This window comes from Aptenodytes forsteri, unplaced genomic scaffold, assembly GCF_000699145.1.
Source record: "Aptenodytes forsteri isolate BGI_AS27 unplaced genomic scaffold, ASM69914v1 Scaffold68, whole genome shotgun sequence".
NCBI classification, from domain to species: domain Eukaryota; kingdom Metazoa; phylum Chordata; class Aves; order Sphenisciformes; family Spheniscidae; genus Aptenodytes; species Aptenodytes forsteri.
Genome location: NW_008795382.1, coordinates 53,422 through 77,738, shown reverse-complemented (window position 1 = coordinate 77,738; position 24,317 = coordinate 53,422). Strand labels below are relative to the sequence as shown.

At 39.5% G+C, this 24,317-nt stretch overlaps 1 protein-coding gene across 1 annotated transcript in view; it reads left to right on the top strand.

The window, feature by feature from the left end:
- Positions 1 to 3,726: 3,726 nt before the first annotated feature.
- SCAI (suppressor of cancer cell invasion) overlaps positions 3,727 to 24,317 on the top strand; it is a 29,972-nt gene continuing 9,381 nt past the window's right edge. The window contains exons 1-12 of the mRNA XM_009280574.2: positions 3,727 to 3,851; positions 11,451 to 11,546; positions 12,173 to 12,259; positions 12,835 to 12,933; positions 14,244 to 14,340; positions 15,763 to 15,861; positions 16,976 to 17,128; positions 17,970 to 18,071; positions 18,866 to 18,967; positions 20,618 to 20,696; positions 22,845 to 22,944; positions 23,429 to 23,510. Of these exons, the coding sequence (XP_009278849.1) occupies positions 3,745 to 3,851; positions 11,451 to 11,546; positions 12,173 to 12,259; positions 12,835 to 12,933; positions 14,244 to 14,340; positions 15,763 to 15,861; positions 16,976 to 17,128; positions 17,970 to 18,071; positions 18,866 to 18,967; positions 20,618 to 20,696; positions 22,845 to 22,944; positions 23,429 to 23,510 (1,203 nt within the window). The 5' untranslated portion in view covers positions 3,727 to 3,744. The remainder of the gene's footprint in view (positions 3,852 to 11,450; positions 11,547 to 12,172; positions 12,260 to 12,834; positions 12,934 to 14,243; positions 14,341 to 15,762; positions 15,862 to 16,975; positions 17,129 to 17,969; positions 18,072 to 18,865; positions 18,968 to 20,617; positions 20,697 to 22,844; positions 22,945 to 23,428; positions 23,511 to 24,317) is intronic.

Below are 24,317 nucleotides of genomic sequence, written 5' to 3'. Positions count from 1 at the left end.
CAGAAGGTCTGTGAAAATTTTGCCATTTGCAACAAGATTTCCCCTCTTCTTCCACCTAGCCTCCTTAGTCACCACACACACAAAGTTTGAGCTGCAGTACCTTAATGATATAAGTACATCTCTTTGTTTTAAACCACTGTTTAGGTCATGTTCAGTAATAGTGCTTTACAATGTCAAATACTGATACTAGCTGGTTTTTGTTTTGGCCTGTGCTGTTTCTCACCATCTTCGCGCTGCTGGTTGTGCCAGGATGATAACCTTCCCTGGAACACTGAGAGCATCCCGCACTTGTGATGCTTATCATCTGCTTAAATAATCTAAAATATAGGGGTAATAATATGCAGTGGAACTGTTACATTTTTCAACACAATCTAGTTTTTACTGTCTTTGCTAAGTTCATGTGACATGCAGTTGTATCGGAACTCTTTTATTGTCATAGTAAGACATTGCCTGGCAGGCAGGCCCTCTATACATAAAACCCGAAGTTGCTTCTTGCAAATGAACCTGAACTTTTTGTAAGATACTCATTTTAGAGGACGCAGGGTTTTGTTGTCTTCACCCTGAACTAATCATCTATCTCAGTATTCTAATGAATTTTTTTTTCTCCCATCCCTTCCTTTCATATCTGTGTTTTGTTTTTTCCCTTTTTTTTTTTTTTTTTTTTTTTTTTTACATGTCTGCTTTTTGTGCTTGTGGCAGCTTCACTTTAAAGTGGAACTTGATCAGGCATTTATTGATATTTTGATCTCTAAAGCAATACAAGCTAAAGTCTTGATACACATGTTGATGTATGTGGTTTTTAAGATTTCACCTTACTCAGTTGTAGAGTGAAGATGTAATTTTGCAGGTACTGTAGTTTCATGTCTTCTGTGTGGAACAGTCTGTTTTACCAGTAGGGATTCTTTTCTGGAGATAAGTTTGAGTGACTGAGACTTAACTTCATTTCCTCTCTTTCAAAAAGTAAACCCCTAACTATTCTAGTAAGTGTGCTCCTTTTGTATGCTTCTGCAGGTAAGTCTCTGCCTCTTACTCCTTACCCCGGCTATATAATACCACATTTTAGCCTAAACTCAGGCTACTGGTTGCCTTAATACCATCTGTGTGGCTTGATTGCAACATACATTTTTTTTCATCTCTGAACCTGCAAATAAAGGAAAAACTGAATGTCCTAGTGGAGTGTCTCCAGGGTATACTAATTTTTCAGGTCTCTATGGAATGTCAGAACATGCTTAAATGTGGTTTGTTTCCTAGGTTCCTTCACTAGCAGTCTCTGATAAGAAGACAGGTTGTTCCCTCTGCTTTTGGCAGTTTCTTTCCATGAGCAGAAAAGGTGCTTTTGCCCTCTGCTTCAGCAAAGCCACATGCCGATAGCCATATCAGGAGGCTGACCATACAGAATATTCTCCAATATTTTGTTTTCAGTTTGGTAATATCTCTTCCCCACCCCCACCCCTTTCTTCTCTCAGTTCTTCTAACTTTCCACAAACTAGTATTGTGCTAAATATTTAGGAAGTGGCTGGGTTTAGAGTAGGCTTTCAAAATACACCTTAATTGTCTATAACCCAAGAGAGGTTTTTTCTCCTTTCTCTGCAACAATTATTTTTCCTGCCTTCTGCCTCTGATACCTTTCAGATCGGCAGGCAGTGAATTTTCTAGCATGTCTTTTATTGATTGCATAAATGGCCCTCTTTGCAGTGGGTCTAGTGGACTCCCTCAACATGAGAACCACAGTTGGTTTTACTTGCCTGCACCAGGGCTAACACATTCAGTTGGCCAATGTTGGCAGTGGTTGGGGTAGTTGGATAGTATAACTTAAGGGTAGCATAAAATAAAATTGACTTTACCGTTACATTAAAGGAATGATCTACAGACTGTATGAAACATACTTTGCAATTTAAGCAAGCTCCTCAACTTTTGAAAATGTATCTGAAGCTGCTCTAGAGTGCCTGGTCTACCACAGTGGAGCGCTGCAGAATCCAAGGGCCTCGCTGCAGGATTTAGGTCACCCTTGCTGTGGAGCACACAGGACCTGGGGTATTGTCCCTCTTCCTGAAATTCCTGAATCACCTCCTGGCTGCTTCTGACATAAGTTTTTTAGCTCTCGCTGTTCACTTCGATTTCATATGTTGGTGCTTTAAGTACTCAGTGTTCTTTGTTTCATGCTGTGTGAATGTAAATGTTTAGAGATTTCAAACACAGGCTGGTGCTTCACAATATTCATGTCCTGCTTGCTAGGCTCATGCCAACAGCTTTTGACATCTGGTTGGTATGTTTTGAATTCTCTTACGCTGTCTGGCACCCATATTGCAGTTACCTGACAATAAATAGATGCTTCCTACCTTTTTCTGGAACTCTTCAACAAGCGGTTTGTGCAGTGCACCCCATGTCTTTGCACTAGTGCTCTAGTGCACTGTCAGGTGGGTGTATAAAAGACAAGTGAATGTGAGCTGCATCTTGTCTAAACTGGGAAATCATGAAACTGCTTGGTTGGCAGGATATGCTCACTAACTTATCCCCAAAAGCTGGGGGGAACTGCCAATTTCTTCTGCGTTTGGTAGGCATGAAATGTTTGTTCAGGGAAGTATTTCTAAAGTCTGCTTGGTTATTATGAAGGTTTTTCCTGACAGTTGATGAAAGATGCTTCTGGGTACTTTCCAATGACTGTAAGGAGTTAGCATTGCCACTTCCTGGCTTGAATTGGGACTTGTAGGTAATTATTTATGCAAATAGCATCCAAACAGAGCTGCTGCACAAATGGAAACTTGTTGCTTAACAAAAGTGCTTACCAGAACCGGTAGAGAAGTTGCTGAAAGTAAAAGCTCTGCATTTGCCCAGTTAGAGGTGTGTTTATCTTGCACTAAAATTCTTAGAGAGCACAGAAGAGCCAAAGACCTGGCAGCCATTTTCAGAGGAGCATGTTTTGTTGCTGCTGCTGAGAAATCTGTAGCTCACCTTTGGATGATCAAAAGGTAATTTTCTATCTATGTATGTTTCAAGTAAGATTTTAAAAGCCAGTCTGCCTTTATAGGCTTCCGTATTCCCTCGCTTACTCAATACTAGGATTATCTACGTTGTATTTTAGTTTTTTGTTGAGGTGATTACTGTACAATATGACATTTTGCTCACATGAACGGTAAAAATAGATCTGCAGGTATAATTGTGGGCAGTGCAAGCCATGGAATTAAACAGTCATGAGGAAGTAGAGAGGAAGCAGGATATTTTTTAGCATTCTGTCTAAAATTGCTATGTTTTAGCACTAGCAACTAGTGAGCTACAGTTTTCAGCAGTTACAGAAGAAAATGAAATGTAAACAGAACTGAGGCTAGTCTCTAAATACGGCTGCAGGATAAACACCTCTGCAGAAAGGCAAATTTAGAGAGGATTTCTTTGTCCAAGTATGAAACCCAAGTACTGTTTGTGTTACAGTCCTTTTGTTGGCAGTTTTGTGTTTGTGAATACAGTCCTCAGAGTTATTTTATTTTATGACCCTTGTACCACTTTTATTTTTAATTTTGCTCTGTTAACTAGTGCATTGTGCAATAATTAGTCCCATGCTTTGATTCTCAGCTGTTATTTTTAATGAGTCTTGAGAAGAGTAACCTGTGGGAGAATTGCATGCTCTTTGTTACCATCCCCATGGAACTGTACATGCATCTAATTGGGATGTGTTCATAGTAGCCCTCAATTTTTTAGTAATATGGCTATTTTCTTCTTCATAGGACTGAGTTTGCCCTAAAAGAAATCATGTCGTCAGGAGGAGCTGAAGATGATATTCCTCAAGCAGAGAGGAAAACGGTGACAGACTTTTGCTACTTATTGGATAAATCTAAACAGCTCTTCAATGGCTTAAGGTTAGTGCATTTTTGACAGTATTCCTTCAGAAAAGCATTGGAACATACACTTTAGTATGTGAGTGATGCTGAAGTCAGTTGTACAATGAACAGTTCGAACTCAAACCCAGTAAGTTTGTTTAGGAGAGAACAATGTGCACCTATGTATGGGTAGTTTTGGACCATGTATGTAAGAATGTCTGTAGTAGAGGTTCACGCATTTCTTCAAGACAGTAGGGAAGGAAATGTGAGAAAGGTGAGCTGAATGTCTCAGTCATGTCAGTTAACAGTAAACTAGAAGTTGGAAATTCGGTGAAATTGATAGAATTCATACTGAAATGTTGTGCATGAAGCACACAATTAAGGACTAGGTGTGGCTGCATACAGTCAACAGCATGCAAGGCCAAAACCCCACAGCCTCTGTACCAAAAAAAAAAGGGATGAAAAGGATTGGCCTAGGTGGGAGGAAAGGCGGGGAAGGAATATTTTTTGCGAAGAAATTTAGGAAGTGATAAACAGAAGCATCTAAACCATAGCCTGTATGTGTCTGGTGAAACAAATGCTTAATCTGAACTGTGGAGAAAGGTAAAATCTGCATTTATCTACAAAACAGCTGCAATAACATCTAGAAAGTCTAGCTGTTTTGTCACCACCAATAAGAAGGGGAATAAGAGTAAGGGGAGTTCAAGGAAAATAGTTCACGTTTGGACAGTGATATAGGCATCCTGTTTATGTCAATATATGCTGAGTTAAAGATAATGTATTCAAGAGTTGTTTTATTTCTAAGCTTTGCTGTAGAGTCTCTTAAGCAACGTGGTTTTTAGCTCATATCTTGTTGGCAGTTCAGCGTCTTACTGGTCTCTGAGTAATACTGTATGTTTGGGCCCATATAGCTTGCTGTTATTCAAACACAGATGGTTAGCAAAGATGGTTTTAATTCCTTCCCCCCCCCGCCCCCCACTATTGATAATCCTTTCATGTGCTTTAGAAGTTGATTACCAAATCCAAAACAAACAGTTTGTGCTCCAAATTCTGAATGGTAAATGGGCAGTAGAGACAAGGAGTGATTGTGATTCGGCACTCCATGAAACAGGGTCTAAAGCAAAAGGATTGAGATCTTGAGGCCAGGATTTCTAGGACCATATATGCCGTTACATTGGCTTTCTGATATAGCTCACTTGAAATTTTGGCCTGAGTCACTGAAGAGTACAAATTAATACAGTTCATGTCTGGATGCGTGATGCTCAAGTTCAGATCACAGAGATGGCAGAGCACCTACAGCCATTCTGTCTTTTCCTTTGGGCATGGAGGGAGTTAGTACTTGTATCAGATTTCCAGAGGAGAGATGTAGTTTCTGTGTGTATCCACGGTACTTTGCCAAAAAGAAACCTTCTTATCCAGCTAGATGAAAAGAAAATGGAAAATACCTTTGGATGAAATTTGGGCAATAAAAATAGAGATGGGCTTCAGCAGCTGGCTCTGCTGTGTGAAAATAAGAACATACTGGAACGGGAGCCTGCCTCTGTCCTTACTGTAACTTGACACAATTAACATAGTTGCTTCTTGCACTGAACTTGACCATCATTTCACCTATAAGTCCTGCGATTCCTATGGGCATAATGACTGGATAAAGCAGCAAGATAATTTTCAGGTATCTCCTCTGTTAGTGCATGTTCTCTTCTGGGTAGTTCACCTGGAAATGACTTAGCAAGTATCCTAATTCTTAGTCCAGTTGCTTGCTTTTCCCTCTAGCATAATAAATGCATTTGATGCATGCCTGCCTTCTTCTGTTTTGAAGATGGTGATGGCCTTTGCTGCTGTGTTTTATGCCATTCTCTTGTCCCTACCATGTTTCATGGAAATGAAGTGATGGGGGAGGGAGAGGAGAGCAATGATTTCCTTCCTGAAACCTCCTCTGGGCACTTCAGCTAAAGGGAACTGAGCCTATAGCTGTGTTGGCAGCTGCTTAGCTGTTGCTGCTGCCAAAAATGCAAGGGCTCAGCCTGCCACGTCTTTGTTTCAGTAGCATTTCCTTCCCCTCTTCCCAATACAGATGCCAAATACAGCATTTGAGGAAAACATATGATGATCTGCCAAGGTTGCTACTCCAAAGTATACTTCATGCTCGCACTACCAGTGATACCATCCTTTTGTGGCCATGCCTGGTAGAGTAACTTAGAGGGGAGGTTGTCTTTCTAGTGTCTGTACTCCCTTTTTGAATACTCTGAGCTATAAGTTAGAAACAACTTTTAATGAAGTATGTCCCAATTGCTCTCTTCTCTCCCTTCCCCACTCCCACTTGCTTTTTTCTTGGGAAAAGGCTGGAAAGAGGGAGCATGTTAGGAAGCAGTTTTTCATGGCGTACTGTCACCAGTTATTATTTTCTTTTTATGTTAAAAAGTGCTTAAATGTGTTCAGTATCACAGAGAAGCTTGAAACTTTAAGAAATGAAAAGACTTTCCACATATGTCATGCTTTCCCAGATTATAATGTTTCATTGCTCATTGTGCAGGCTGCAAGAATCACGACTGCTGTCCTTTTATGGAAAGAGGTGATAGTGTTTAACCATTTATTTTGTAGACTTCTAGTAAGATGCAAGTTGAACCTCTTAGTTTTGTTCCATGCTGCTGCTGCTGATGTAGAAACAACAGGACCCTGTTAGCTTCAGGTAATGCTGCAGGCTGTACCCTGTCTGGTACTGGGAGGGGACTGGCTTCTCGCACCAATTGCATCAGTGAGGCAAGTTAATGTGAGTGCTACTGGTGTGCTTACTGTCTTTGTGGGTTATTAGAGGCGATAGGGAAGCGATGCCACAATGCCGTTATCCCACTTCTGCTTAGGTTCTGGGAATAGGAGCCTGTAATTACTACAAGCCTATGAACATAAAAGGAAATTGTCTCTTTTATCACCTGTCAAAACTGTGAATGTATTTAAAGCTCTGAATGTTAAACTTACAGTTATTGTAACCTTCCGTTTTGAAGCATACTGCTGAGTCTCTAGGACTTTTTCAACATCTTTACGTCTCTGGAAGTTGTCCCTATGTGACAACTTCCATGTGGTCCTGGCCAAACAAACCTCAGCACCTTTAATTGGTTTTCAGCCAGTATTACCTGGCTTCTGCCAACAGCATGGCTGAAATGAACTACTGACAGAAAATGAATTATGAGCACGTAAGTAGTGCTGGTCTTTCCTGAGACTATACAGCAAGAATGGGACAAAATTCTGGACTGTCTATGGAATTTATGCACCAGCCACTCTAATGTGGCAAGGGAACCAGTCTTCTGTGCCCAGTGCGAGAAACCATCCTTTTAGAACATCTGAGTTTGTGTCTTCATGTCCAGTTTGGAATGTTTTAAAAGCCAAGAAATTGAAAACAGTCTCCACTTGTTGTTGGAGGCTATTGTAATGAAGTGTGTAACTGTCTTCCTTGTCTGGATAGAACTGTCCTAAATCAAAGCATCTCCATTGCCTTCTCTGCATCTAGATTGCTTCTTGCTGCCACTTCCTCTGTCCTGTAGAGCTGATTGTGATCAGTAACAGCATGAGTGAGTACCCCTACCACTGCCTGTTCTGTACCCAGCATCCTCAGCCAGGCACACCTCCGAGGAAGATTAGGCTGTTGCCTTTTTCTCTCCATATTGATCTAGTATCCTTCTGTAGATCTGGAAGTAGCAAAATGTCTTGCTATAACATAGGTCTTTTGCTCTCAAGTTGGGTGTGTAATTACTTGTGGATCATATATTCCCTGTCTCCTTCAGTGGGGGGAGCTGTATTAATAATCCACTCTGCAATCAACTGAGTCTTTAGTATTCTTTTGGGCTATTTCTCACCAAATAATGCTGATCCTCTGGTCCGATTAAAAAAATTGCACTAAATGTTCCCTTTTGCTCATGCATCTGTTTTCTCACAGCAAGATTTTTTGACGCATGGGAGCAACATGCGTGATGTTCAGAACACAAAACAGTAAATGGATAGCGGCAATGGCAGCTCTTGTCTGCAAAAATCTGCAGTGAAACCATGGTAATGTATTGTCATAAATGAAGTTTTATTACAGCCATGTCAGAATACTATCAAAAGAACAAGTGCTACTGTCTGTTTCCATGGAGATCTTTCCCGTTCCCTGGGGAGCCGAGGAATTGCATGGTATTGTGCAGCTATGCCAGCTGCAATTAGGCAAGCACACTGCTTGAGAAATATACATGTGGACACCCAGCAGTGACTGTGGACAACAACGGCCAAACACGTGTACGCTGCGCTAACAGAGGCTTTTTAAAATGCCACTAATTTTCATATATTCAAAACTAATGCAGCACAGTGAGTTGAACTAGGTTTTATAAGAATGTTTAGGCTCGTGCAGAGGAAGGTACAGAATCAAGGGGGTGACAGAGGTGCGCAAGGGAAGATGACAGGGGAGGTATAAAGAGCTTACTGGTGAGGGATATATGCGTAAGCATGATCAGCAAATAGTTACCTGCTTATTTCTTAATTTGTGCACATACCTACTTCTCGGTGTTTGAGAGAAGAAGGGTATGTTTCCTTGTATGTTTCCTTGTTTCCTCATGTTAGACCTTTGCTAAAATATCCTAAGCAACTTGGCCTACAAAGGCCGATTTACTACTGGTAGGATTCTTTGAGTCAACTTGCTAATTCAGTCATTCTTTAAGTTAATGCCAGGGAACTTCCATTTTTATTACTTTTTTAAATGATCCATTTTAGTGTTGTTTTGTATTTGTATTCACTTTTTATTTTATTTTACTTAACATTGAAACTTGTGGATGTGCTAATCAAATTTAACACTACCTCTTGCTATATCAAAGCCTGCAATATATCTTAGGCATGTATTTGGCCAGTTTCTTAACTTCTTTTGTTTAGCTAAAATGTTTATGTCTATTAGAACAATAGAAAGTGGTGAATGTTGCAGTAAATGCTTTAAATTTGCATGTGTTTGTATCAAGCTCTATTTGGATGAAGATGTTTGTGCCCTGAAGCACATGTTTATACTCCTGTTTAGCCCTTCCTACGCCAAAGTATGTTCCAAGATGTTGAGCAGCCAATTGCAAGTTTGAGAGGATTTTTTTGTAAAATCCTGCCCAGTTTCCTTGGCATCTTCATAGAATACCAGCAGCAAGTACTGGAATGGTTTTCCAGGCTGGTAAGAGTCATAGCTGATAACGGATTCATTTTATGTGTAGTAACTAAGCTAGGTCCCTTCAAGCTGTGTGGTAAGTACAGTTGGCTGATGAGCAAAGGAATATTAATTTCCTTTTCTACCTAGGGTGCTGTTAAAGCAATTACACTTAGCAGAAATGCGCCAGTACGCTGCTCTGGAAATTGTAGTGTACTGCTTTGCTTGTCTTACTCCTCCAGAGGACATGGTATGGTTTCCAAAAGGTGGTGTTTCCCTCAGTCTTGACCTCCCAGGCTTGGAAGTGGAATATGCTGCTTTTCTGTGCCCATCTGCTGAAGGCTAAGGTGTTGGATGGTATATTAACCAGCACAGTGATTTGAGAGAGCATTCCCTGAAGAAATAATTTTTGAATCAAATGAAAGATTATGCCATCTTGAAAAAGCTGTTCCACTTCCAAGTAGAGTTGTATACCTCCTTTGAATCAGCTTCAGTACAGATTTGTAAGCAACAAGTCTTCAACGGGACTGAAGGTTTTGGTCTCCTCTGTTGCATTTGTTCCAAGATTCAAGTAGCTCCGAGGTTGAAGGCCTTCTGTTAGGATTGAGAGCACATATCTTTAAAGATAAAATCCTAAGGACTATATCATAGTTGCGGGGTGGAGGTGGAGGGAAATATATCACAGCGTGGAAATCGAGTGGAGGTATGAAAGCAGAACTGAACTGGATTGACTGACTCGCCTTATAGCACTGGGCACTGATACGAAAAAAACAGAAGGTCTCCGGTTCTGACATACCACTAACTATGAGTTAGAGGGTGACAAATGTTGTGGTGATGATGTAACCCAACCCAGTGAATGTTAGTGGTGAGCATCCATATGCTTGCTTGATCTGGTGACATTTGGACAGCTGATTTACGTGTGATGTTATAGGGTCTGTTTCTGAAACACAGTGAACAGCCTCATCCATTTAAAAAAGATTATTTCCTTAATGAGTAGCAAGAAATATTATCAGTCTAAATGAGTCTAAATGAACTAATTTCCATTAGATTATTCTGCTTGCTCTTGGGTAGGTTTTTTTTTTTTTTACTGTGATATTTTAAGACTCCAATTTAGCTTTCTGTGCATATAACCATAAAATTACTTCTCTTTTAGCAAGACAGTAAGATGTTTTCAATCACCTGTTGAGAAGTGCATGTAGGAACATGGTTATTTCCTGTTTGGAGTGATTATTTGTAGGCCTGTTCTTCTGATGCTGTTGAGAACCTGTTAATATTGAGGAACCTTGATAAAGGCATGTTTACAGGGGTTAGCATGGATTCCTTTTTGCCCTTAAGACTGCATTTGTCCATAAATACCAATGTTTTTGCACATATCCAGTCACTTGACTCATGTTAACTCACTCATGGAGAGCACTGCTTCCATCTGCTGCTATTCTGCATGTTGGAGTAGCCATTCCAGAATCCCAGGCACATCTGGAGAGAACAGGCTCATGTGTACAGTGTGTCATATGTTCATAATAAATACTATATAAATACACTGTAAATGTACCATATGTTTCATAACTAACTTAAAAGTGAATGTCTACCTGTATAACTGGTGGAAGCTGTTGGACAACTCATCTTGTTGAATCTTTTGGGGAGGGAGAGTCAGCCTTTCCTAAGGGGCCTGCTGTGCAGGGGGACTGTTTGTCAGTCTGACTTGTAGCTGGACAAGCGCTGTCAGGTAGGATAATACGGATTGTGGATATTGACTGGCAATAGACACTAGAATAACTAGAATAATTCTGCTGTTCTTTGAATAAGTGATTGAGTTACAGTTCTTGCATTTGAAGGCCGAGTTACTGTCTTAATAGGAAAAGTTTTACTTCAAAAACTTACGGTTAAGCTGTACACCTTCAGTTTGATGTTATAGCATCGTCCTTTTTTGTATGGAACCTGCAGGGCTCAGGCAGTTTGCAACATTAGCTCTCTGCGTCCCCAAAGAGTCATTAAATGTAGGCAGTCACTCATAAGATTTGCAAAATGCATGGGACCTTTATTAACACTGATAACTTCAATCCTTTTGCATTTGAAAAGTGACTGGAGAATTCGTCTGAAAGTAGGAAGCAGTAATTAGGAAACAGCACTGAAGAATTTCTTCCTCCCCCCAATACATGCTGCTTTCTCATATATATGCCTATGCAGTCTTTTCTTGTATATATGTTAAATGAATATGCTGTCTGGCTTGTGGCATGTTTTTAGGGATGCTATGGTCAGATCTTGATACATGTACTTCCTACAAGCTAAACAGGATTTCCTTGTAGATTCCAGTAACAACAGGTTTTGAGAAACTAAGGAATCGTGGTTCTCATAGCTCTGGGTGCAGGCAGAGTTATAAAGCATTTCAAGTCAATTCTGACCAAAGCTATTCTGACATGGACACAAATGTGCTGCTGTCACACTGGGCTGACTGGAATCTGCTCCCTAACTCTGCATTTGTCACTTGTCTGTTGCAGGGATTTACCTCAGTATGGGCAAAAGCAGTGGCAATCCTATTTTGGGCGAACATTTGACGTTTATACCAAACTCTGGAAGTTTCAACAGCAACATCGGTAAGGGAACACTGTAGGCAGACATGTTCTGTGGATTTAAGTGTGACTTTAATCTCTGGTATGCCTAGGGGCCCCAGTGAAGATTGAGATTTCACTGCGTTATTCAAGCATGAAGGGAGGGAATAGCCACTTCCTGTAGTGCTCACAGTCTAATGAATTAAAATGTTGCAGAGTTTTCAGTGTGACTTTTTTAACAAAACCTTTTGCTCTACTTGAATGCATGTTGCTTTAATATATTACCAAGGAGAAGCTGGGATGATGGCCTCTGCAATGCAGAACCCATCTGGAATGGTGTGAAGCATCTTGCTGCAGCGTGGGCTCTGATCTTTCACACCTTACATTGGCTGCGTAGTCTGAGTGTTCTCCTGGGAAGTTGTGACCTTTTGTTGTGTGTATTTTGTGCAACATACTTATGTCTAGCTCTTGCAAGTTTATGCAAGATAAATGGTGCTTGTTCTGGTGTGTGTATGCAGTGCTGTTGGCTCTGTGAGGGACTACTACTGGGAATGCCACACCAGTAATGAAAGCTGAATTTGGCCCTACAATGGCTCTTTGTCTTGTCTGGTGTCATGTTCTGAGAAATTCTGGAATGCCTTTTAATCTTTCTTTTCTCTCTTGCGAAATAGACAAGTATTGGACAATCGGTATGGGTTGAAGCGGTGGCAAATTGGGGAAATTGCTTCCAAGATTGGGCAGCTCTATTACCATTATTAGTAAGTAAGCACAGAAAAGGATTCAGTAGGGGAATGCAGTGTTAGTGGCAGCTCCATGCCAAACATCTGGATACTCAGTCAGGAGAAATGAATGTATCAGTTGAGTCACGATGCCTGTTTCTGAATGAGAAGGCCTTTGGGACTGCATGGGGGTGCTGCAGAGAAAGGCACCCGTGAGCCTGATACCACATTGCTAGTCACATTGATACTGCCTAAGGACTTACCTCCTGCCTCGAAAGTGTCTCTAAGTCTTCCATGTGTGCTGCATTCAACTCTTGTGCAAAAGTGTGATTTACAAGTTTGGGAGCTTAATGTTCCTTTAAACTTTTGAGTTAACCTGTCACCTGTACATATGGGCACAAGATGGGCAGATTTGATTGTTATCTGAAATGGAATCCAAGCTCTGAAATCTATCTTCCCAGCAGGCACAAAGAATGAGAGTCTGGCTTTCATATGATGTTACTTGAGGAGGGAGTTTTGCCATTGATGCACAAGATTGTCGAGGGGGCAGGAAGGGAGGGTTTGGCATGGATTTCCATCTGAAGCAGTGAGCTAATCTGGTTCTTCCTCTGCAGCTTGCGCACTTCAGAAACCAGCTATCTCAATGAAGCTTTCTCCTTCTATTCAGCAATTAGGCAGAGGTCATACTACTCCCAAGTCAACAAAGAAGACAGGTATGTCTGAATGAATGCCCTCATTTTTTCAAGACTAAACGGTGTATGAAAGCCCCAAATAACTATAAACTGTAGAAGCACAACTGGGATAAAATCAGTGTTGTTGGAGGAAGTTTCTTTTAATCCTCCTGCCATGACTTTGCTGTATGACTGGAGGAATATTCTATTATCTGGGCCTGGCTAGAAAGCTATTGGCCCCAAAGTTTTGTCATTTTGAGTCCCAAGCAGTATCAGTGCTGGGACCCAGTATGCTGTGGCTGGAAGATAAGTCAGTTGGGCTGAAGCAGAGGAACCTGTTTGATTCTAATCAGGCTTTTCGGGGGAACATCAGTTAGTACTGCAGTACAGCAGCCTTCTGTAACAGACTGGGACAAGGTCCAAGAGCTTCAGGAGGCATAACGTCTTCCTTTTAAGACACTATACTGAGAAAGGTACACTTAAAGCAGGGCTGTGTTGCGGCAGTGCAGAGAATGTGCTGCCTGCCAAGAACATAGGCAGATATAAATAGGAATAGGTAGAGAACTCAGTTCTGGATCCTGATCTTACATTCTAGCCAGTAAACTTGGGTTCCTTCATCAAAGTAAAGAAGAAATGATCTGAAGTCATCATCAAGATAAATGTAGAAGGTTCGTTGGGGAGTTTCCTGCCAAGCATTCAAGGACCTCTGGACTTAAACTAATTGCACGTCTCTAGTCTTGCTGATGTCTAAATGCACCGGTGTGCCACAAAAAGATGAATGTTTCCCTGCTCTGTTCTGTTATCTGTTGATCCTATTATCTTCTCTCTTAAAAATCTCTCAATTTCAGTCTGAGTGCTTGAGCTGTTTCAGAGAAGGTAGGATTGACCAAACATGTTTCTAGATGCTGTCAGAAGATTTTAGAAATGGATGAGTAATTATGGGCTATGCTGACTTGCAGATCTCTAAGTTGTCCCAGGTGGGTGAACTCTGAGCCAGCTGTGATTATCACATGATGCAGTGGGGTCAGATATTGCCCATGAACTGTCAAAAGGTTTGAAGAGCCAGCTATTATATCTGACTCCCATGCCTGTTCTCGCGTAAGGAGACTGTGGGGAAGGGGGAGGATGTGGCTTTCTTGATGTATATTTTATGTCTCTGTACTCAATTTTAAATAAACCTCTAAGCAGCCAGGTAGCTATTGATCTTCACACGAATTCAGTTAGAACTCTTAATCTGCAGAGTGTTCAGTCTTGCTCTAGTCTTAAATTCCTCCTCTCCCTTACCCCTGTTGCCTACCTATGTTCTATTTTAATCTCAAATTTGGCTGTGGTGTTTTTGTTGTTGTGTTTAGGCCTGAATTAGTGGTTAAGAAGCTGCGTTACTATGCAAGGTTTATAGTGGTTTGTCTCTTGCTCAACAAAATGGATGTTGTAAAGGACCTTGTAAAGGTATGTTAAAATGAGGATAAAGGTGCTAAGGGGTGGGAGGTTCCTGGTTATTCAGGGCTTTTCTCCTAATTAAGGAATCCATAATATAGTCTATTTCAGTTGAAATATTACTCATTAGATCTAAGATGTTAGCTGCTGTTGCAGCATAGCTTTTCGGGTTTTTTTTTCCTCATTTAATTGATTGTGCTGTTGGATGCCACAGAAGGAAGGAATAACATGGCTGGAGCTATGGAAAGATTCAGTATGATGTGAACATTTGGCTGGAGAAAAACTTTAAAAATTTATATAGTTAGTTAGGAATAAACTGTAAGATGCATGTTATTCATGTGAAAGTGTGGGGATCATCTGATAACTCTGAGTATGTCTTCATTCCTGTAGTGGATTTAAGACATGGGTAGAATCTCCCCCAGCAAGTCTTCATGACACACACTTGCTTGGAAAGCCAGTGTCTCCTAGCTTGATGTTGAGCTTATTTCTCCTCCCTTCCAAACTGCTATCACTCTGCCCCATGTCTAGAACACAGCCTGAATACATTTTGCACCTTCCAGAGACCCATCAAAATTAAACCTTGCTAAATGATGTAGATATTACTGTGAAATTGGAGAGGCTGGATCTGCATATGCCTCTGCTGTGGGAGTAAAGCACTGAATGCCTATAAACACAATCTTTAGGTGCAACAAATAGAGTACAGGCCAATGTTGATCATTGCTTTTCTAGTATATCTGACATCCAACGTAGTGAATATCTTCTGTGAATCAGACATTTAATAATGACACTTCAAGCTCAAATGATTTGATAGCATTGTTTGAACACCAAGAAAAAATACTCCAATAGCTGCACCCTAGATAGGGAGGTATCCTTTAACTACAACAAAGGAACAGCATGCTTCTCCTGACAGCATATGCTTCCCAAACCCCTCTAACAACCTTGCTGCAAGCAGCTTCTGGTATTGACAGTTTTGTGTAGGTTGCATTACTGTCTTTGTGTCTAAGCTTACTTGAACTGCTAGCTTAGCTTAGTAGCAGCTAAAAAAGCCATACCGTTCACTTTCTCAATGTATTTAAAGTTACTTGTAAGCTGAAATTTGAGTCCTTGGTATCCATAGCTTATGGTAATAACCAGTGACATAGCTGTATGTGAGTGTGATAGTTATACTTAACTCCAGATATTCTTTGCATTTGGACCTACTTAAAAGACACTTTGCATTGCCAAAATTCTGTAACATTGGCATTCTGTCTCCTGAAAGAGCGCGTTTTGGCTGGCATGTTAGTCATAAGTGTGCTGCATATGTTCTCAAGTAATTTTTTTTCTTTAATTATTCTTAAAGGCCAGCACAGCTAACCAAATTGTAAAGTTATTGACTGCATGTTAAGCTCTCAGTTTAAGAAGTGACTATGTCTGTCTTTGAACTTTTTACATCAGGAGCTGTCAGATGAAATCGAAGACTACACTCATCGTTTTAATACTGAAGATCAGGTGGAGTGGAATCTGGTTCTTCAGGAAGTGGCAGCGTTTATTGAGGTGAGAATACCATTCCCTTTTAGTTGTTAGTTTAAAAGTAACATTTTCTGATTTGTTCACCGAAGTGTTCCTGTATCACTACCTCTATGTGGTAAGCAGGTGTGCCACGTGCAGGGACAGTATTTCTGTCCAATTTAATCATTGAATTAATCACGTTATACGGTAGCTTAACAGTGACAGCCGTTAAAGTGTCTGAAGAGTCAGACCTGGTCATGTAACGTATTGAAGACAGAAGTATGAAGCTGAGATATGCTTGGTCACCTTCTTGTTTTTGCTCTTGGTGTTCAGAAAATGGTGGAATTGAAAGCACAGCAGCTACCATGGTCAATATTTTGGAGAGACTGCCAACTCTAGTTCTGTTTTTGTGGAAGCCAATCCAATTTGCTGATGTTTTGATTGTGTTTCAACGTGTACTTTGTTGGAGTACTGGTCTCTTATACTGCTTATGCATTGCCAGCATATAATGGACAATACGGTGTAATCATGGCAGTTAACTGATAGGCTTTTAGCATGTCTGTAATGTGATCAACTTCTAAAGTTTGTTAAAAGGAAAATAAATTTGTTTATTCTGTCAAATGAGACAGTGTTCTACTTTCTTCCTTTTGTACAAGATGTCACTATGTAACACAAGTATTTATTTAAATATTGCCAGAGTGGATGGCAGCATTATCATTTGCTCATCTTCTTTGCTATTTACTTCTAGGAAGGGAAGGCGAACTAAAATAGTGCAGGATTCTTCTGTATTGTAGGAATGTTTAGTTTATTCTGCGTGAATTTGTAAGGATGTAGATGACATTTGGTTCCTCAGGGATAGAAAAGCTGAAGCAGAGGTCATGTCATTTGAGGAAGTATGTTTTCTATTTGCTGTACCTTCAGGTACTTGTACCGTGTATTTGCTTGCAGTCCCTAAGAGCTGTTGCTTTTCCAGGTGGTGAGGTGTTACTCTGTAGGCTGCATACAAATATACAAATGTATATATGTATGGCAAATTAATTTTAATAATCTGCCTCAGTTATGAAATGTTTACTGTGAGTGACAAGACCTTTGGACTTCTCTCTGACTACAAATCTGTATATTTTCTTGAATTCCTGATTTATTCTGGTTGCTTTTTTAGGCAGACCCTGTCATGGTTTTAAATGATGACAACACCATTGTAATCACCTCTAACAGGCTTTCTGAAACAGGAGCTCCGTTGCTAGAGCAGGGAATGATAGTGGGACAGCTTGCTCTTGCAGATGCGCTGATTATTGGAAACTGCAACAACCAGGTAAAAGAAATTCCGGTGACTTGGGTTTGTATCTTTGGAGTTCAAAGTCCTTCCCCCTTTGACATCCCTTCTGATCATACAACAGAGATTCCAATAGAGGTGAACATTGAAATATTTTGATTATGATGTTTGCAGTGGCAGCAAGAAGAAGTTCTCAGAAGTAAGAGCTAAAAATGAAATGTTAGATATTAGACCTGTGGTACTGACCTCTTATTGCTTATATTCATCATGTCAATTAAGTAGATAAAATTGATTTTCATATACTGGATTGTTCTTAACAACACTGAGGCGTGAGAGGCCTCTGGGCTATGTCTAGAAAAAGCTTGACTTAAGCTTTCGCACGACATACTCCAGCTTGTTGCAACTACAGTTGCAACAGGAAGGAGTTTTCAAAGGACATTCAAGATCTTGTTTATTAGATGATGATTATGATGATAGTGAAGTTGTACAGACTTCATGACTTCTCTGAGCTCATTTTTCAGGTAAGCAAGGGAGTTGTATCTAAACTACAGTTTGTGTATCTCTTTCAGATTTTATCTAAATTCATAGTACTAGTGTTTTCTGCACTTGGTTTGTAAACACCCCAGAAAAGTCTGTAATTTGCGAAGCAGGGGTCTGCAATACAGTCAGCTGGCCTAATAGACCAGTAATAAATAGACTTTGTGAGCTCTTCTAAAAGTCACTCAGAGGTCTTTAGAGATTCAGAGGTGACACTGACAGAGATCCCTGAGAGACAGAAAATGGTCTGTCTGGTATGCAGTTGAATCTCTTACCTGGATAATTCCAAAGAAATACTGTTTCATCTGTGTCTGGCAGAGTAAACTGTTTGACTCTTTTGCAGGTCAAGTTCAGTGAATTAACAATTGATATGTTCCGAATGCTACAAGCACTTGAAAGGGAACCAATGAATTTAGCTTCACAAATGAACAAACCTGGAATGCAGGTAAGTTATATTTCAGTGACAAACCTGGCAGCAGATCTTAACTGGGTTTTGTTTGTTTGGTTTGGTTTGGTTGGTTTGGTTTTCAGTATTGTCACTGTTCAGAGCAGGTTAGTAAAACTGGTTAACTCTTACTAGAAGTTAGTGAAGAGTAGCTCAAACCTGTGGAGTTTGATCCAAGTAATGTCTTCCCCCTCCCCCCTCTTCTTTTTTTTTTTTTTTTCCCCCTTAGCAAACCTTCAATAGTGAAAAAATAGCAGAAATTAATATTTGGGCATCATTTCACAAATGGTTTACATTGGTCTAGCTGAGGTGCTTCTGAAGGGCTGCCATGCCTGTCCTTGTCAATATACACTCACCCCTTCCTTTGTTTTCACTCTAGTAGTCATGCAGCCAGGTAAGTTCATCAGCTTGCTAAGTCATCTGAAACTTAAATATCCCCTTCAGAGAAAGCATAAAGATATTTTATCTGGAGGCAAAAGGAAATACCTAGATTTTCATTTATTTAATTGAGAAGTGAATTTTTTCACTCTTCTCTTGGGTGATGCTTTAGAGAGTAAGAAAGATTTAGGTAACATTTAAGTGAGGGATTATACAAAGTTCTGGTTCAAATACTGTGCATCTTGCTTTACTGTGCAGTAGGAAATGCAGCATGGGCAGACCATTTGTGTAGGAAGTATGTTGAAGATGAACATTCTAATAAACAGAAATTTAGACGGTTATGAAACTGCTTTGGTAATATACAGTTGTTGGTTTTTTGTGTTGTATTTTGTTTGGTGTGGTTTTTTTTTTAACAGGAGTCAACGGAGAAACCAGCCAGGCGGGAAAACCCTCATAAATATCTACTTTATAAACCAACTTTTAGCCAGCTATATACATTTTTAGCAGCATCATTTAAGGTTTGTGAAATTGGTGAATTTCTTTGTAACAGAAAAACATCCAGAATGGTATGTGACACTGAATAAAATGTGGTTGAGATAATCTTTTATACTTCAAGATAATGAAGCCTTTTTGGCCTTAAAATGTACAATACCATCTTCAGAGAGGATGGAAATATTATAGATATGTGTAATTTGTATAGTAAAGGCAAATCTGTTGACTGCTGTTAAGGGAAAGAAAAAAGTTTATTTTAAGACAGAAACACAGCTTGCTGTTACACAGAAGTTGTTATATCATTGCTAAAATATAGCCATCTTCAAAGCGAAGCTTGAACAACTCCTGTGCAAGCGGTCTTCGTACTGGCTGTCCAGTATCAAGAGTGGTGCATGGCAATACCATGGAAAGCCTAAGTAATGTGATATAATGTAATAGTTGCATATAATTTAATCTTATCCAGTAATTTTATTTGTGCACGTGTATGTACACACACACACACATATATATACAGACATATATATAAAAATAAGTGTTTCCTATAAAATGTTTATCTATTTCCTAGAGAGAGATATATATTATATAGGAAATATTTCTTGAGATAAGAGATCTGGAGAACAGAAAAATCTTAAGAGTATTCTTCTACTTCATGTTGTGCCAAACTCAATCCAAAATCAGGGAAGTGTGTCAAGAAACTGTTGCTCTTAAGCACTGTGTACCTGGTAGGTCTCCAGTTCTGTATCCCATTTGAATTGTATCTCTCTCCTGCATGTGCTATGTTTTTATCTGTCTGTCTTATTTTGTTACCCACTGCTCTATTCCATGTAAGTAATCTATAAATTTGTAGACTTTTTTTCAATACAGTTGCTGTGCTTATTTTAATTTAATAAAGTTGCTGGGCTAATTATGCTTAATTATGACTGTACAAATCAGCAACTTAGGATTTAGTAGTAAAAACAGAATATGAATCCTATAAAGAAACAAGTTTCAGTTTGTTTCAAGAAAAAACTGTAAAGAAACAGCTGGTGAGGTGAAGGAAGTGCATCCTTACTACTTAGAATTTTGGGTGCCTGCATGCTCAGCCCTTTGCAGAAATTAAAAGCATCTGTTTCCTCATGCAGACATCCCATTAGAAAGGTAGAAAATAGATTTCTTTTACAGGTCTATACAGAAACCTGAATGTGTTGCGCTTGTTGTCCAGCTCGGAAGGGTTGGGGGAAGAGGCAGATGTTGCAGACTCTGGGGTATTGGGAAACAAAGAACTTCCTTTAGGATACTGAATTGTTTGGGAGTTAGGGTCTGCATGGATCTTGGCAGCTTTTGGTTTCCGTATATTGGAAAGCCTCAGATCTGGCTAGATAGTAAGAGAGTCTATGTGGAAGCAGATGCTTTTTTAGTGCTGCTTGAACCTCTAATATCAGCCTAGAGGTCTGTGTGGAAAAAAAAAAGTTTGAATGTATCATCAGTTTACACTTTTGTCTGTGTACTCAACTATTTGAAGGGGTGTATGTGGTGGGGAAGGGTATATACACATATGAAGAATAAGAGTGAAGGGAAGCCGGAAGCAGGAGTAGCACAATCTTAAATGACAATGGTTTTATCAGTGTGATGGTTGAATATTAAAATAAACTTATACATTTCTTCCCTTGCCACTCTTCTCTTTATTTGAATTTCAGGAGCTGCCTGCAAACAGTGTACTGCTGATATACTTGTCTGCCACGGGCGTGTTTCCATCAGGTCGTTCGGATAGTGAAGGTACAATAAAGGAATGCTCCCTGTCATGAACAGGGCTTGAATTCTCTGTATGTTCCAGGACAAGTGACCAAGAAAGATGTCACAAAGCTCCTTTTAAAAGACAAGTCAATTTTATTTTCCTGTCTACTTAGTAAGATAGCCTTTTTTTTTCCACAAACAATAGTTAATTCCCTGTGTTTTAATTAGTGTGCACTAACCTGAGACCTTTTCAAAGGACATATCCAGTTTTTGATGCATCTGAAGTATTAAAAGCTTCACCAATTTTGAAGACCACGTGGCTCAAATGATGCATCAGTGCAAAGTTAATAAAATGGCTAAATGGCACTTTGTGATTCTCTCCAATCTCCAGTACTATGAGAACATTTGGTCGGGAGATGGGTGGTAAAAGGGCTGAAGCGTCTGCAGGGAATGTTCTATTTGCACGCTTGTTAACCTGACAATTCAAGCCCTTCTCATGATTTTTGACAATTCCCCTCACCTCATCCACCTGTTCTTTGCAACCTAGCAGAATATTTGGATGCAGCTGCAATCTAAAAGCTGAAAACTGGTTGGCTGAAGTAGACACAATCAAAAGATCTGTTTATATAATTTAAGGAAAAGAAAAAAAGAAAAAGTTTTTAACATCCTAAATATTGTACACGCCTCATCTGTTTGAGACTTGCATTCCTTTATAAGATGCATGCCTTGTCCATCCCAATGCATGATTTATAGAGCTCTCAAAATGTTAAAGGAAAAAAAATCCCTGTCAGCTTTGGATTGTGGCAGTGATTTTTTTTTTTTCAAATGCTTTTAACATTTTACTTTTTGCTGCAACTTGGTGATAGGTTCTAACTCAGCTGTGTTCTTTAAAGCCTGTGTTATGTCCACTTCACTGCATGTATTGTTTCAACTTAATACCTTACTGTAGAGGCATCCAGGCTCTGTCATCTGAAGAGCTGCATGGTCAGACTTCAGTTTTCATTAAATGAATCCCATTACAACTGCATTCTTTTAATAAGGTAGTGTAGTCTGCACAGACCAAAAAGTTCTACCTTTATTAAAAGGGAGAGCAGCTGCAAGTTGCACTGTTCATCGCCTGTAAGCCATTTATGTTTGACAGTTCACATGAGACATTTGTAACAGTGCCAAATTAATGTATGTTCTGTTCCTAATTTTGTATTCCCAAAGCTTCCCTTAAAATGGAAAGGTGTCTTATGTATCCAAACCTGAAAAAATTGCATTTGGTGGCCAAATATGAGTCAACCAACTCTGCAAATGTGTAACAGAATGAGGAAATCCTAATACTTTATTTTACTAATGTTAGTGACATTTCATACCCCTATCAATGGCAGAAATATTTCCTGGTATCTCTAGCACATTTTTTTTTTTTGTGTAGGATTTGATATTTTTTATGGCCATTACTTTCATCTTTGCTCTCCATCAGACAGTTAGGCGGGTAGCTCAGTTGTGCAAACTTAGCAGAATATTTCTTTATCTTACCTTAGGAACACATGTCCAGGCTGTGTGCATTTAAAAACTGTGAATTCTGTATTTGAAATCTTAAAAAAATAAACCTTTGCTGCAGATTTGAAATCTGGTTAAAACTGTTTTGTCCTTTGTAGGAGTATTGAAAGCATGTTCATTCTCTGAGCTTTCTCTTCTCCCCTTTGCAATGTTATAACTGCAGATGATACTACTATATCTATTCTGAGAGGCTACAGGGGTTTTGATTGCTTGAGCCTTATTTTTTGATCAAAATCTGAATCTAGAATATGCTAGCTCATATAGTAAGTTTACAAAGGTATTAATTTTCCTGGGTGAAATGTGTAATGACTTTTAATCTTTTTGCTATGTAGTGTAACAAGAGCCAGTATTTGGATCTTTTGTATTATGTTTGTGGGTAAATAGTGGATAAATAAATTAGAAGTTACTAAGTTGCATTGCTTGCTTCTATTTGATAGATGCTGAAACTACTAAAAATGCATAAAATTGAATATGTAGTTAGTAAAGCCTCCACATTCCTCCATCCCCTCCCTTACAACTACAGTAGATCAGATTCACTTAGTTTTCTGGGATTTGTGGTTGCTTCCTCCCTTTCATATAATCATTAAATCCGTAACAGAGGTGAGTTACCTCTGCTAATTTTAGCTTTCTTTTTGCCATGTGTAGGTCCATATGATTTTGGTGGTGTTCTGACAAATAGTAACCGGGACATTATAAATGGGGATGCTATCCACAAGCGAAACCAGTCTTACAAGGAGATGCACTGGTAAGTTTCATGAGCGTGACAACTGCAAATTCAGAAGAATTTGTCTTTAATAGAGAAAATGCATCAAAGCCTCTTGAATTCAAACTCTTCAGTGCAGGACATCATAATGTAGATTGGCTTGAATTTGAACAATTAGAAATGAATATGCAACTCTAAATGATGATTTAAACACTCCAAAAGTATTACTGTGACTTAATGTAAATTCTTTATTACTGAAAAACTTCAAATTAATGGTGGATGATGTCTCAAGAAGATAAACATCTCTTGTTGGGAAAGAACTAATAAGAAGTCCAATAGCCCATGTTATAGAGAATACCAAATTAGTTTTGCAGTTACTCTCTGAGGATGAATCTGAGGACTGGGGCTTGAGGAATGTGCTTGCTTTTTATCTGGACATGGGCAACTGTGTGTCTGAGAAACCTGTGCACTGTCACAACTTTGCAGCAATTCTAGTGCTCTGTGAAGCGTCCCTTTCTCTTTACAGTCTTCACCCTGGAGATCTCTACCCTTTCACAAGAAAGCCCCTGTTTATCATTGTGGACTCCTCAAACAGTGTTGCCTATAAGGTAAGGCTCTTGAAAGCAGCTACTCTTATGATAGGATACAGTGTCAACCCCTAGTTAGCTTACACTTTTAACAGGCTATTTTTTTAAACAGTTTGTATTCAGTCTTTCTTTTCTTTTGAGGTTGTGCATGCTAGTCAGGATCTGATCCTATGAATAGGAACAAGAAGGAGAAGCACATGAACAGCCGCTCATTGGAAAGTAATAAATCCTCCTGGAGGGAAAAAAGGTTCAAGATTTCCAAGGTCTCTGGTGGGAGGTTTATTTTTGTTATATACCAAAGCCAATGAAAAGCCGCTCATTGGAAAGTAATAAATCCTCCTGGAGGGAAAAAAGGTTCAAGATTTCCAAGGTCTCTGGTGGGAGGTTTATTTTTGTTATATACCAAAGCCAAATCTTGGTGTGTGTGCATGGGGGAGGGAGATTACTAATCTGCCTTTTTTTTTTCCAGTCATCCAACACTCAGTTGCTTTTAAGCAACAGAAAGGAGTCAAAGCATTGAGCCTGATCTTATAAAACACGGGGTGTCTCTGTCTGAAAAGTATCTGAACCAAGGAAATAACAAGACTCAAATTAGCATCCAGTGTTACTGTAGAGTGGTATATGCTTGGACAATGAGCCTCCTTCCTAGGGCTCTATGGACTTACAGTAGAATTACTCCATATCAAATCACCTTTGGGAATCTGCAATTCGGGTAATACAGAAGCAGGCATTTTCAATCTTAGTTGCCAGTTGCATCTGGATAGCATTACAACATTTATTTCATTCATGAATGGGATATTAAGAATGTGCTGTATCTGGGGAAAGTGC